Below are 12,684 nucleotides of genomic sequence, written 5' to 3'. Positions count from 1 at the left end.
ATACGTATCATTATCCCCTTTAATGGGTAAAAAAACAGAGGTACTGAGGGGCAAGTGTGTCCCGAGGGCACATGGCTAATGTGTGGCAGAAACTAATTTGAACCTGGGTGTGACTGACTCCAAAGCCTAGCATGTCCTAACCGCTGGGCAGTGCAACCTCAAGCGTGGGCCACGCTCTCCGGAGGTTAAAACCCAGTTCATGCCCGTGAGGGGCCCACCAGAGACAGGGAGCCAATTCAGAAACACAGATTACTCCAGCCCAAAGAACTGCACGGAGATGCCTCCAAGAGGTGAACAGTGGGGACTGGGAGAGGGCCGTGGGCAGGAGGACACACTGAGCAGAAGGGAAGGAGGAGCGCCAGCCTGTGATGTACCAGGGTCACCGCTGAGAGGATGCTGGAGGGAGGGGTTCTGGGTCTGCTGGCTGTGGCTGGAGCACATTGAGAACAGAGGCCGACCTTCCTCTCTGTCCCCAGGACTGCGCCCCCGGCTACACACGCACCGGGAGTGGACTCTACCTCGGCCACTGCGAGCTGTGTGAATGCAATGGTCACTCAGACCTGTGCCACCCGGAGACTGGGGCCTGCTCGGTGAGCTGCAAGCGAGGCCAGGACAGCTGGGCCTGGGTGGGGGACCAGGGCTGGACAAGGCAGGCATCAATCCCGGGATCAGGGTCATGGGGCATGGCCTGTGGTTCGAAGCACCTGGGTCAGCAGACCAGGTCACTGGCCATGGTGGGGTGGCCAGAGCTATGGAGTAACATCCTTCTGTGTAAAGAAAAAACTTTGGTTCTTTACTATTTTTCTCTCTTTCTTAAAAAAAATAAATTATCTAATAGAGATGGGGTCTCCCTTTGTTGTTCAGAAGGTCTTGAACTGCTGAGCTCAAGCAATCCACCTGCCCTGGCCTCCCAAAGTGCTGGGATTACAGATGTGAGCCACCACACCTGGCCTTTTTACCTTTTTTTGAGACAGGGTCTCAGTCTCGTTCTGTTGCCCAGGCTGGAGTGCAGTGGCCTAATATTGGCTCACTGCAAACTCTGCCTCCTGGGTTCAAGTGATTCTTACGCCTCAGCCTCCCGAGTAGCTGGGACTACAGACATGAACCACTGCGCCTGGCCTCATTACGTGTATTTTTTTATACCTGGACTTTTCAGAGTAGCATGTATATAGCCCCCCAGGGTACGCGGTGAAGGGGCAGCTGGTTGACAGCCATAAGCTGAACTTGGAGTAAGGAACACCTTATGTTGATACAACAAACATGAATCTCTTTGGAGGAGAATCTGTAACCCGCATGTTTTTATGAGGATGCACATATTTTCTTTTACTTTTTTTTTTGAGATGGAGTCTCGCTTTTGTCACCCAGGCTGGAGTGCAATGGCACAATCTCGGCTCACTGCAGTCTCCGCCTCCCCAGTTCAAGCGATTCTCCTGCCTCAGCCTCCTGAGTAGCTGGGGTTACAGGCACCTGCAACCATGCCTGGCGAATTTTTGTATTTTTAGTAGAGATGGGGTTTCACCATGTTGGCAGGCTGGTCTTGAACTTCTGACCTCAGATGATCCACCCACCTTGACCTCCCAAAGCGCTGGGATTACAGGCGTGAGCCATTGTGCCCAGCCGACAATGCACATATTTTTAATGCTCTGCACCCAAATACGTGATTGTATACCTTTCCTTTGCTATCACAGGTACTTAGGAAGAAAATAGAATCAACATCACCCTTTTTGACAGCTATTTGGATGGATGTACTTTTTAATTTATCCAATTCCGTATTCGTGGATGTTTAGGTTTGTTTCTAGCTTTTTTTTTTTTTTTTTTTCCTGAGATGGAGTCTTGCTCTGTTGCCCAGGCTGGAGTGCAGTGGCACAATCTTGGCTCACTTCGACCTCCACCTCCTGGGTTCAAGCAACTCTCCTGCCTCAGCCTCCCGAGTAGCTAGGACTACAGATGCACACCACCCCACCCAGCTAATTTTTGTATTTGTTAATAGAGATGGAGTTTCACCATATTGGCCAGTTGGCCTTGAACTCCTGACCTCAGGTGATCCACCCGCCTTAGCCTCCCAGAGTGCTGGGATTACAGGTGTGAGCCACTACTCCCGACCCATTTTGCTTTTTATAAACACGACAGAAATGAGTGTCCTTGTAATGAAATCTTTGTGCCCTTCCATGATTCTTTCTTTATGATGAGTTCACAAACTTGGAATTTCTAGATCAAGGGATTACAACCCTGAAAGGTTTCTGGTAAATTTGGCCTAATGGCTGGTGCCTGCCCCCCTTGTGCCCTGCAGCAATGCCAGCACAACGCCGCAGGGGAGTTCTGCGAGCTATGTGCCCCTGGCTACTACGGAGATGCCACAGCCGGGACGCCTGAGGACTGCCAGCCCTGTGCCTGCCCACTGACCAACCCAGAGAACATGTGAGTGCCCTAGCTCAAGGCCCAAGGACACACTTCCACTGGGGAGTGAATGGAAGGTGCTGCATTGTCTTTTGGGGCAGAAGTGAAGGGAGCAAGATGGAGAGTGGGCTTCTCATGACCTGACCTTTGCCTCCCCAATTCCAGGTTCTCCCGCACCTGTGAGAGCTTGGGAGCCGGTGGGTACCGCTGCACAGCCTGCGAACCCGGCTACACTGGCCAGTACTGTGAGCAGTAAGTTTGTAAACAGAAGTGGGGGAAGGATGGAGGACAAATGGTGGACTCCCAAGTGAGAGTCTTAAAGGGTGTTGCTCAGAAAAGTCTCTTCCAGGATTATGCTCCTTCCCTGCCCCAAACCCTTGTAAGATGCCACATTGCCCTTGGGACAAGCCCAACCTCCTTAGGCAGCTTTACTGTAGCAACTTCATCCCACTTCTGACACCCAACTCTGTACTTTAGCTGGGCTTAACTTTTTAAATTCTTTTTCTTTTTCTTTTTATTAAACTGAGACAGGGTCTCACTGCGTTGCCTAGGCTGGTCTTAAACTCCTGGGCTCAAGCAGTCCTCCTACCTCAGCCTCTCAAAGTGCTGGGATTACAGGCGTAAGCCACCACGCCCAGCCACTTTTTGAATTCTTGATGTTCAGGCTTTGCATATGCCGTTCCTTCTGCATGGAACAGTCTTCACCCCTAAACCACCTCTTCCTGGCTAACTTCCACTTAGCCTTCAGACCCAGCTTCATTCACGCATTCAGCAAATTTTTATCAAGCAGCTCCTGTGTACCATACTGTGTGCTGAGGTGTTGGAGATAATGGAATGAACAGAACAGATTCCACCCCAGCGCTTACGGAGTCTGCCATCTAATAAGAGATCAGCCCTAATGGGAGATAAGACAGGAAAAAAGTAGGCCGGGCGCGGTGGCTCAAACCTGTAATCCCAGCACTTTGGGAGGCCGAGACGGGCGGATCACGAGGTCAGGAGATCAAGACCATCCTGGCTAACGTGGTGAAACCCGTCTCTACTAAAAATACAAAAAAAAAAAAAATTGCCGGGTGAGGTGGCGGCCACCTGTAGTCCCAGCTACTCGGGAGGCTGAGGCAGGAGAATGGCGTGAACCCAGGAGGCGGAGCTTGCAGTGAGCTGAGATCCGGCCACTGCACTCCAGCCCGGGTGACAGAGCGAGACTCCGTCTCTAAGAAAACAAAAGACAGGAAAAAAGTAATTGTGCAAATGTATATTTACAAACCATAGGCCGGGTGCGGTGGCTCATGTCTGTAATTCCAGCACTTCGGGAGGCCGAGGCAGGTGAATCACAGGGTCAGGAGATCGAGACCATCCTGGCTAACACAGTGAAACCCTGTCTCTACTAAAAACACAAAAAATTAGCCGGGCTTGGTGGTGGGCACCTGTAGTCCCAGCTACTCGGGAGGCTGAGGCAGGAGAATGGCGTGAACGTGGGAGATGGAGCTTGCAGTGAGCTGAGATCGCACCACTGTACTCTAGCCTGGGTGAAACAGCAAGACTCCATCTCAAAAAAATAAATAAATAAATAAATAAAATTTTACAAACCATGATAAGTTATCTGAAAGAAGAGTACAGCCTGCTCTGAGGTAATACAAGAAGTCCCATCCTCTTGGAAGCCTCCCTGGCTCTCCAGGCTGGGCCAGTGCCCTCCTCTGCACCCGCACAGCCCTGATACGCTTCCTGCATTCTCATTTTCATATAGAATTTCCATGTTGGGTTCCCAGCTAGTAAGTTCCACAGACCAGGGACTTCATCATGTTCATTGTTGTATTTCCAACAACACCTATAGCACATGCCCGGCACGCAGTCATTGCTTAATGGACGTTTGCTGGCCGGGCACGGTGGCTCACGCCTATAATCCCAGCACTTTGGGAGGCCGAGACGGGTGGATCACGAGGCCAGGAGATCGAGACCATCCTGGCTAACACGGTGAAACCCCGTCTCTACTGAAAATACAAAAAATTAGCTGGGCATGGTGGCGGGCGCCTGTAGTCCCAGTTAATCGGGAGGCTGAGGCAGGAGAATGGCGTGAACCTGGGAGGCAGAGCTTGCAGTGAGTCAAGGTCACGTCACTGCACTCAAGCCTAGGTGACAGGGAGACTGCGTCTTAAAAAAAAAAAAATGATGTTTTCTGAATGGATTTCTCTGGAGAATAAAGACCTTACCTCCCTCATCACCCAGCCTGTTAAAGTGTTGGGGCCTGTCTCGTCCCCAAAGTGCTTCCAGAGCTCTGAGCCCCCTCACCTGACACTGGGCAGCCTGCTGAGCTTCTGGCTCCCCAAGTCCACCATGAGGCACTGGGACCCTTGAGGCCTGACATTGCCGGCCCTTGTTCCCCCTTACAGGTGTGCCCCAGGTTACGTGGGTAACCCCAGCGTGCAAGGGGGCCGGTGCCTGCCAGAGAGTAAGTGGGACCGTGGCCCAGGATGGGGACGATGGGCAAGGCAGGGAGCCCTGGGAATTTGGGGGATACTGGGTGTGGGGGACAGGGCTGAGGGTGGGGTACCCCAGCTTTTGGGAGAGCAGAAATATCGAAGACAATGCTGAAAGGCCCCTCCTGTCCCGGCCCCTACCCCCAGCAAACCAAGCCCCACTGGTGGTCGAGGTCCATCCTGCTCGAAGCATAGTGCCCCAAGGTGGCTCCCACTCCCTGCGGTGCCAGGTCAGTGGGAGCCCACCCCACTACTTCTATTGGTCCCGTGAGGATGGGCGGCCTGTGCCCAGCAGCACCCAGCAGCGACATCAAGGTACCCATGGCCCTAGGCTCCTCAGCCCCAAGAGCCATCCCAGTGGGAGGGGAGGCAGGGGCCTGTCCCTGCCCTAGTGGGGTCCTGTCCTTGCGCATGGGGCTAGATGTGAGAAAGAGTGTATCTGCACCAACAAACTCCTTTCTCCTCCCCACCAGGCTCTGAGCTCCACTTCCCCAGCGTCCAGCCCTCGGATGCCGGGGTCTACATTTGCACCTGCCGTAATCTCCACCATGCCAATACCAGCCGGGCAGAGCTGCTGGTCACTGGTGAGTCCCTGCGCCCCCTGTAACCAAAACCGCCTGTCCTGGGCTGGGCTGCAGGCTGCAGATTCAGCAGATGGTACATTCACCTGCTGGGAGGGGGCAGTGGTGGCCTGGACAAGGTCAGCGGCCATGGACATGAGGAGAGATGGCAGATTCAAGACTCATTTTAGAGGTAGTATCGGCAGGACTTGACTAGTCAGTGAAGCCAAAAGAAAAGGGTGGGCCAGGCACAGTAGCTCACGCCTGTAATCCCAGCACTTTGGGAGGCCAAGGTGGGCAGATCATGAGGTCAGGAGTTCGAAACCAGCCTGGCCAACATGGTAAAACCCCATCTCTAGTACAAATGAAAAAATTAGCTGGTCATGGTGGTACACACGTATAATCCCAGCTACTCGGGAGCACTGAGGCAGGAGAATTATTGCTTCAACCCAGGAGGTGGAGGTTGCAGTGAGCCGAGATTGCGCCACTGTACTCCAGCCTGGGCAACAGAGCAAGACTCTGTCTTAAAATAATAATAATAATAATAATAATAATAATAATAATAATAATAATGCATCTTGGAGTCACCCTGCCCTGGCGTCCAGGGAGCTGCAGTATGTCTAGGCCAGCTCCTGTCAGTCACTGATTGAGACCTATTCTGGGAGCATCAAGTCCCCTGCACGTCTGTCCCACCCATAGGTGTGCACTGTGGGCTCCAGTGGCCTGAGAAAGCCCTCAGTGCAAAGAAGTGCAGTGGTTGGCAGAAGTCAGGCAGATGGGCACGGGGCGGGGCGTGGCTAGGCCACCAGCAGCACGGGCTACAAACAGGTCAGAGAGAGTCGCAGGTTTGCTTTGGACGTGTTAGAGTCTGAGATGTTTGGGAAGACATCTCATTGAGTCCACCAGGCAGGCATTTGGGTATGTGAGTCTGAACTCCGGTAAGAGGTCCCAGCCAGAGAAATGAGTCTGGTTGCTGTTGGCACAGGGATGGTGTTCAAAGCTATGTGACAGGATGAAGTCACCTAGGGAGAATGTGGCCCGAGGACAGGGCACAAGCCCAGAGTCCCAAGGAGCTCCAGCATGAACATGTCAAATGGAAGAGGAAGGGCAGGAAGAGCCTGAGAGAGTGCGGCCATGAGGCAGGAGGAGACAGGGGGCATCATGGAAATCAGAGGGAAAAGGGCTTCCAGGGCAGCCTCTCCACTGGGAAGTCAGTTAAGGGCAAAGAAATAGCCCTTGGAGGTCACACTTTGACAAGAGCGGTTTTCAGTGGAGAGAAGGGATAGAAGCCAGATTGGAAGGAGGCGACGCATGGGTGGGAAGGTGGCGAGTGTGGACAACTCCTGCAAGAGTCTTGGCTCTGAAGGGAGGCCAGGAAATGGGTCATTGACCACGAGAGCATGAGGTCAAGGGGGAGTTTTCAGAAATGGGAAATCCTAGAATGCACTCTGGACCGAAGTGATCTCATGAGAAGAAGGAGACACTGATGTCGCGAGAGTGAAGGAAGCCCTGGGGAGGGGTGGCACTCAGGCGCAGCTGTGGGACGGGGTGGGGGCAGGAGAAGGGGCCTGTGTCAGTACCACTAGCTAAGAAAGTGCAAGGGTGGTTGGAGAGGCTGGAGGAGATGGGAGGAGGTGTGAAATAGTTGTTTTGCGGGGATAGAAACTCAAACCAGACGGAGAAACCCAGTTGGAGTGAAGTGTGATGTGTCAGGAGCTTATTGTGGTCTGTGATCAGAAACTGGAGCCAAGTGGACTCATGGCATGGTGTTCCCTAACCACATCCGTGGCCGCTCTGTGTAGGCAAGGAGGGCGGGGATGGTGGGGTTCAGCCGGAATGGGGGAGGGAGGCACCAGGGAGTGGAATGAGAGTTAGACTGGACCAGGAAGGAAGTGATACCTACAGGAGGTTATGGAGAAAGACAAAGTGGCCACAGGACCAGGACCTAGCCAGCACCAGCTCACGGGGGGCTTCCCATCCCTGCAGAGGCTCCAAGCAAGCCCATCACAGTGACAGTGGAGGAGCAGCGGAGCCAGAGCGTGCGCCCCGGAGCCGATGTCACCTTCATCTGCACGGCCAAAAGCAAGGTGTGCAGGGCAGGGAGTGAGGATGAGGGAAGTCTGTCTTCTGGGGTCTCTGAGCCCCACCCATGACCCCCTTTCGCCTTGCCCTGCTAGTCCCCAGCCTATACCCTGGTGTGGACCCGCCTGCACAACGGGAAGCTGCCCACCCGAGCCATGGATTTCAACGGCATCCTGACCATTCGCAATGTCCAGCTGAGTGATGCGGGCACCTATGTGTGCACCGGCTCCAACATGTTTGCCATGGACCAGGGCACAGCCACTCTACATGTGCAGGGTACACCTCCCATCTATACCTGATTCTCCCACCCCAGCTCTCCCCGTATGCCTACCGAGATTAGCACAGCATTTCTTCATTCAGCTGATCATTTCTGAGCACTGCTGCACTGGTCCTGGTCTAGGCTCTGCAGAAGCAGGGGAGAGAAGCATGTACAGTATCTCGGCCCTCCTAAAGTACAGGTTCTAGGCAGGGAGACCATAAGCATGGGAATAAATGAACAAGCAAGATAACTACACATGGTGATGAGTGCCAGGCTAGGAATAAGAGTGACGAGAAAGCAAGAAACGAGGTGGGAGAAGGCCAGGCGTGGTGGCTCACACCTGTAAGCCCAGCACTTTGGGAAGCTGAGGCAGGTGGATCACTGGAGGTCAGGAGTTCCAGACCAACCTGGCCAACATGGTGAAACCCTGTCTCTACTAAAAATACAAAAACTAGCTGGGCGTGGTGGCAGGTGCCTTTAATCCCAGCTACTCAGGAGGCTGAGGCAGGAGAATCACTTGAACCGGGGAGGCAGAGGTTGCAGTGAGCCGAGATTACACCACTGCACTCCATCCTGGGCAACAGAGGAGAATCTGTCTCAGAAAAATAAAATAAAACAAGGTGGGAGAGGCAGGGTCTACTCTAGACAGGGCAGTCAGGGAGGGCCTCTCTGAGGAGGTGACACCTAAGCTGAGACCTGAAGGAAAGGTAGGCATTGGGCAAGTTAGAGAGTTGGCAGAGTGTACTTGGCAGAGGGAGCAGTACATGGCAAGGCCCTGAGGCAGGAGCACATTGCTGAGTTTGAGGAACAGCAGAGACTATGGGGCTGGGGCTGTGGGAGGGAGGACGGGTGTGGGCAGAGTGGAGAGCATGAAGTATGTGGTGGATGACAGTAGGAATTTTGGATTTTATTCTAAAAGCAACAGGGAGTCATGGACAGGTGTCAAGTGGGGAGGCCACAAGGTCCTGTTAACATTTCCAGAGCTCCCTCTGGCTCCTGTGTGCACAGACGGCCATGGAGAGCTAGTCTGAAAGCAGAGAGAGCGGCAGCGAGGCTCTTGTGTGAGTCAGATGACACCCCCCACCCTGACTGCATGTTCCTTTTCCTCCCTTGTCAGCCTCGGGCACCTCGTCCGCCCCTGTGGTCTCCATCCACCCGCCACAGCTCACAGTGCAGCCCGGGCAACTGGCGGAGTTCCGCTGCAGCGCCACAGGGAGCCCCACACCCACCCTCGAGTGGACAGGTGAGGCCGTGATGGGAATGACATTCAGGGCCTGACTCTCCTGGGTGTGAGAGGGGAGGGGCAGGACTCTGAGTAGGCTTGGTGGGTGCTGACCCTGCATCTGCTCATCAGGGGGTCCTGGCGGCCAGCTCCCTGCAAAGGCACAAATCCGTGGTGGTATCCTGCGCCTGCCAGCCGTCGAGCCCACAGATCAGGCCCAGTACCTGTGCCGAGCCCACAGCAGCGCTGGGCAGCAGGTGGCCAGGGCTGTGCTCCACGTGCATGGTGAGAGGCCGGGCTCGGGGTGGGGGCCGGGAGTGTGCTCAGCCCAGGGCGTGTTCTCACAGCACTCTGTCTGCAGGGGGCAGTGGACCCAGAGTCCAAGTGAGCCCAGAGAGGACCCAGGTCCACGAAGGCCGCACCGTCAGGCTGTACTGCAGGGCTGCAGGCGTGCCCAGTGCCACCATCACCTGGAGGAAGGAAGGGGGCAGCCTCCCACCACAGGTGAGGAGATGGACCCACCTAGGAGGCCCACTGGCTCCGTAGAGTCCCAGTCACCTTTCTTCCCCCTCCACGCCCCACCCCACCTCCTCCTCTGTGGCTCCCTTCATCTCCAAGACAGTGGCCTCATGCCCCTGCATCAGCAGGGAGCCCCTGGCATCCTCTTGGCTGCCTGGCGTTTGTCCTCCATGCCCCACTGGGCCCTAATATTGGCCCTGCACCTGCCTCTCCCTTTTATGCCCTATCTGTCCCCCTGGCGAGCCGTTGCCTAGCCGCCTCTGGGGCAGCTGACCCTTCTCATCCGTGGCAGGCCCGGTCGGAGCGCACAGACATCGCCACACTGCTCATCCCAGCCATCACGACTGCTGATGCCGGCTTCTACCTCTGTGTGGCCACCAGCCCCGCAGGCACCGCCCAGGCCCGGATCCAAGTGGTTGTCCTTTCAGGTGCGGGCCCTCTGGGAACGGAGGGGTGGGGAGGGCAAGCCAGGGCTCCCCTGGGGCCTGCTGACCCCTACTCTGTCCCCAGCCTCAGATGCCAGCCCACCACCAGTCAAGATTGAGTCCTCATCACCTTCCGTGACAGAAGGGCAGACACTCGACCTCAACTGTGTGGTGGCAGGGTCGGCCCACGCCCAAGTCACCTGGTACAGGCGAGGGGGCAGCCTGCCTCCCCACACCCAGGTATGTGGGCCCTCCCCACACCTAGGTATGTGGGCCCTGAGCTTATGGCAGGGTACCAGGGTGCAGGGGCTGTGGCGGAGGCGGGGGCCTGTACGCAGGGCAGGGGAGGTGGTACACTGCCCCACACGTTCCAACAGCAGAAGCCTGGCCTCACCTCCCAACCCGCCAGCTTCCAGCATGGGATGGCTCAGAGCACAGCCAGTGAGAGTTTGAATAAATCCCTGAGGCTGAGGGAGTGGTGACGACAGCCCCCGTCCCTGTCCTCACGTACCTCTGCCTCCTCCTGGCCCAGGTCCACGGCTCCCGACTGCGGCTCCCCCAGGTCTCACCAGCTGATTCTGGAGAATATGTGTGTCGCGTGGAGAATGGATCGGGCCCCAAGGAGGCCTCCATTACTGTCTCTGTCCTCCACGGCACCCATTCTGGCCCCAGCTACACCCCAGGTGAGGAGCCAGGTGCGGCTGGGCCATGGCTGAGCTCAAGGAGCTCCCAGGGAAGATGCTGGTGGCTTCTTCAGTGGCACCAGGACAGAGGGGGGCGTTCCAGGCAGGCTTCGACCCTTCAGTGCCTGCTCAGAGAGAGGAGGGGGCTAAATGGACGGGAGGGGGTCTAAGGCTGGTCCAGCTTACCTGGGCTCGCTGTGAGGGACTGTTTCAGAATTTGTCAGGAAGCAGCAGAGTGTCCGGGTTGAACACTAAGCGGGGAGCTGGCTGACCTGGTTCAAATCCCAGATCTGTCCCTTAGCAGCCTTGAGCTAGCTTTTACCTTTTGGGGCCTCAGATTCATCTATGAAATGGAGTAGTACCACCCACCTGCTTGGTCATGGTGTGGTTTAAATGAGACGGTGTCTGTGCAAAGTACTTGTGAGCACACAGAAGATGCCCTGTAGAAGGGAGGTGTCTCATTATCATCTGCATTCTTGGGCGCAGCCTGGGTAGTAAAGCTTGCTGGTTCCCTACAGACCAGAGAAGCTCATCATCAAGAAGTGACGTTGGGTCAGTGGGGCTCCAGCTTGTGGTTAGAGGTTGGGGAGGGAAGAAGCCATACTCAGCTGGCCATGTGGAGGCAGAAGGGTGTGGCCCTAGTCCCAGAAAGGCTACCTGTCGGCCGTCCCCACTAGGGCCTGGTCACAGCCCAGAGCCCTCTGCCCCAGGGCTACCGGTTACAGCCCAAGAGTCCAGGCCTCTGAGCAGCCCCTCTGTGTCCAGCGCCCGGCAGCACCCAGCCCATCCGCATCGAGCCCTCCTCCTCACACGTGGCTGAAGGGCAGACCCTGGATCTGAACTGCGTGGTACCCGGGCAGGCCCACGCCCAGGTCACATGGCACAAGCGTGGGGGCAGCCTCCCTGCCCGGCACCAGGTATGGCAGCCCCCAGGACCACCTTGCTGGAGGGGCTGGATGGGACTGTTCTGACCCCCTCCCAACCCACCCCATTTGCACACAGACCCATGGCTCGCTGCTGCGGCTGCATCAGGTGACCCCGGCCGACTCAGGCGAGTACGTGTGCCGTATGGTGGGCACCTCCAGCCCCCTGGAGGCCTCAGTCCTGGTCACCATTGAGGCCTCTGTCATCCCTGGTGAGTGACTCCCAATGATGTGGAAAGCTGGAGGAGGCAGACAGCCCTCCCGGGTGGTGAGATCCCAGTGATCTCTGTTGCCGACAGGGCAGGAGGCCCACACTGGAGCTGGCTGCAGGGCCCTGCCCAGGCAGACCCCACTTGTCAGAGTAACCACCGCCTTCCCATCACACTTCGCTTTGGCCACATGACTCCTCAGGCATCCCTTCCCACCTCCTCTTCCTCTCTCCGAGCCTCCACTACCCTCATCTCTCTCACTTCTTCACTCCCTCCCCTCTGCAAGGCATGGCCCATGCCCTGGTCCTCCCATTGGGGTTCCTGAGCTGAGGGCATCAAGCCCAGGCCCCCAGATGCCCGAAAACCTGGACCTGGCCTTGGAACCCTGGGCTGAGCTAGCTGCAGGGTGGGCAACCCCTGCCCTCTCATCTCAGGAGCATCTACAACTCTCACTCCCATCTCCACTGCCGCAGGACGCGTCCCACCTGTCAGGATCGAATCTTCATCCTCCACAGTGGCTGAGGGGCAGACTCTGGATCTGAGCTGTGTGGTAGCAGGGCAGGCCCATGCCCAGGTCACATGGTACAAGCGCGGGGGCAGCCTCCCTGCCCGGCACCAGGTACAGGGCACCAGAAATGTGGGATGGGGCCATGGACAGTGGGTTGTAGGGTTCTGGCCCCTAGGCTGAGGGGCTGGCACTTCCTAGATCGGGGGGAAGGGGTGGGGCATCTGCTTGCCTCCAAGAAGCCCCACTCTTACACTTCTCTCCACGGCTGCCCAGGTTCGTGGCTCCCGCCTGTACATCTTCCAGGCCTCACCTGCCGATGCGGGACAATACGTCTGCCGGGCCAGCAATGGCATGGAGGCCTCCATCACGGTCACAGTAACTGGGACCCAGGGGGCCAACTTAGCCTACCGTGAGTGGGGCCAC

General features: G+C 56.4%; 1 protein-coding gene across 1 annotated transcript in view; it reads left to right on the top strand.

Annotated features, from left to right (window-relative positions):
- The window catches only part of HSPG2 (heparan sulfate proteoglycan 2), a 117,459-nt gene that overhangs the window by 74,213 nt on the left and 30,562 nt on the right, over window positions 1-12,684 (top strand). Inside the window, exons 38-55 of the mRNA XM_010364372.2 lie at window positions 477-590; window positions 2,291-2,418; window positions 2,563-2,649; window positions 4,785-4,843; window positions 5,019-5,186; window positions 5,345-5,455; window positions 7,418-7,518; window positions 7,609-7,789; window positions 8,890-9,015; window positions 9,127-9,279; window positions 9,356-9,498; window positions 9,806-9,941; window positions 10,024-10,178; window positions 10,471-10,621; window positions 11,387-11,538; window positions 11,624-11,756; window positions 12,227-12,372; window positions 12,535-12,670. Coding sequence (XP_010362674.2) covers window positions 477-590; window positions 2,291-2,418; window positions 2,563-2,649; window positions 4,785-4,843; window positions 5,019-5,186; window positions 5,345-5,455; window positions 7,418-7,518; window positions 7,609-7,789; window positions 8,890-9,015; window positions 9,127-9,279; window positions 9,356-9,498; window positions 9,806-9,941; window positions 10,024-10,178; window positions 10,471-10,621; window positions 11,387-11,538; window positions 11,624-11,756; window positions 12,227-12,372; window positions 12,535-12,670 — 2,380 coding nt within the window. The remainder of the gene's footprint in view (window positions 1-476; window positions 591-2,290; window positions 2,419-2,562; window positions 2,650-4,784; window positions 4,844-5,018; window positions 5,187-5,344; window positions 5,456-7,417; window positions 7,519-7,608; window positions 7,790-8,889; window positions 9,016-9,126; window positions 9,280-9,355; window positions 9,499-9,805; window positions 9,942-10,023; window positions 10,179-10,470; window positions 10,622-11,386; window positions 11,539-11,623; window positions 11,757-12,226; window positions 12,373-12,534; window positions 12,671-12,684) is intronic.

Source organism: Rhinopithecus roxellana, chromosome 12 (assembly GCF_007565055.1).
Source record: "Rhinopithecus roxellana isolate Shanxi Qingling chromosome 12, ASM756505v1, whole genome shotgun sequence".
Lineage (NCBI taxonomy): Eukaryota > Metazoa > Chordata > Mammalia > Primates > Cercopithecidae > Rhinopithecus > Rhinopithecus roxellana.
Note: the sequence above shows the minus strand (reverse complement) of the source record. Positions and strands in the feature narration are given on the sequence as shown.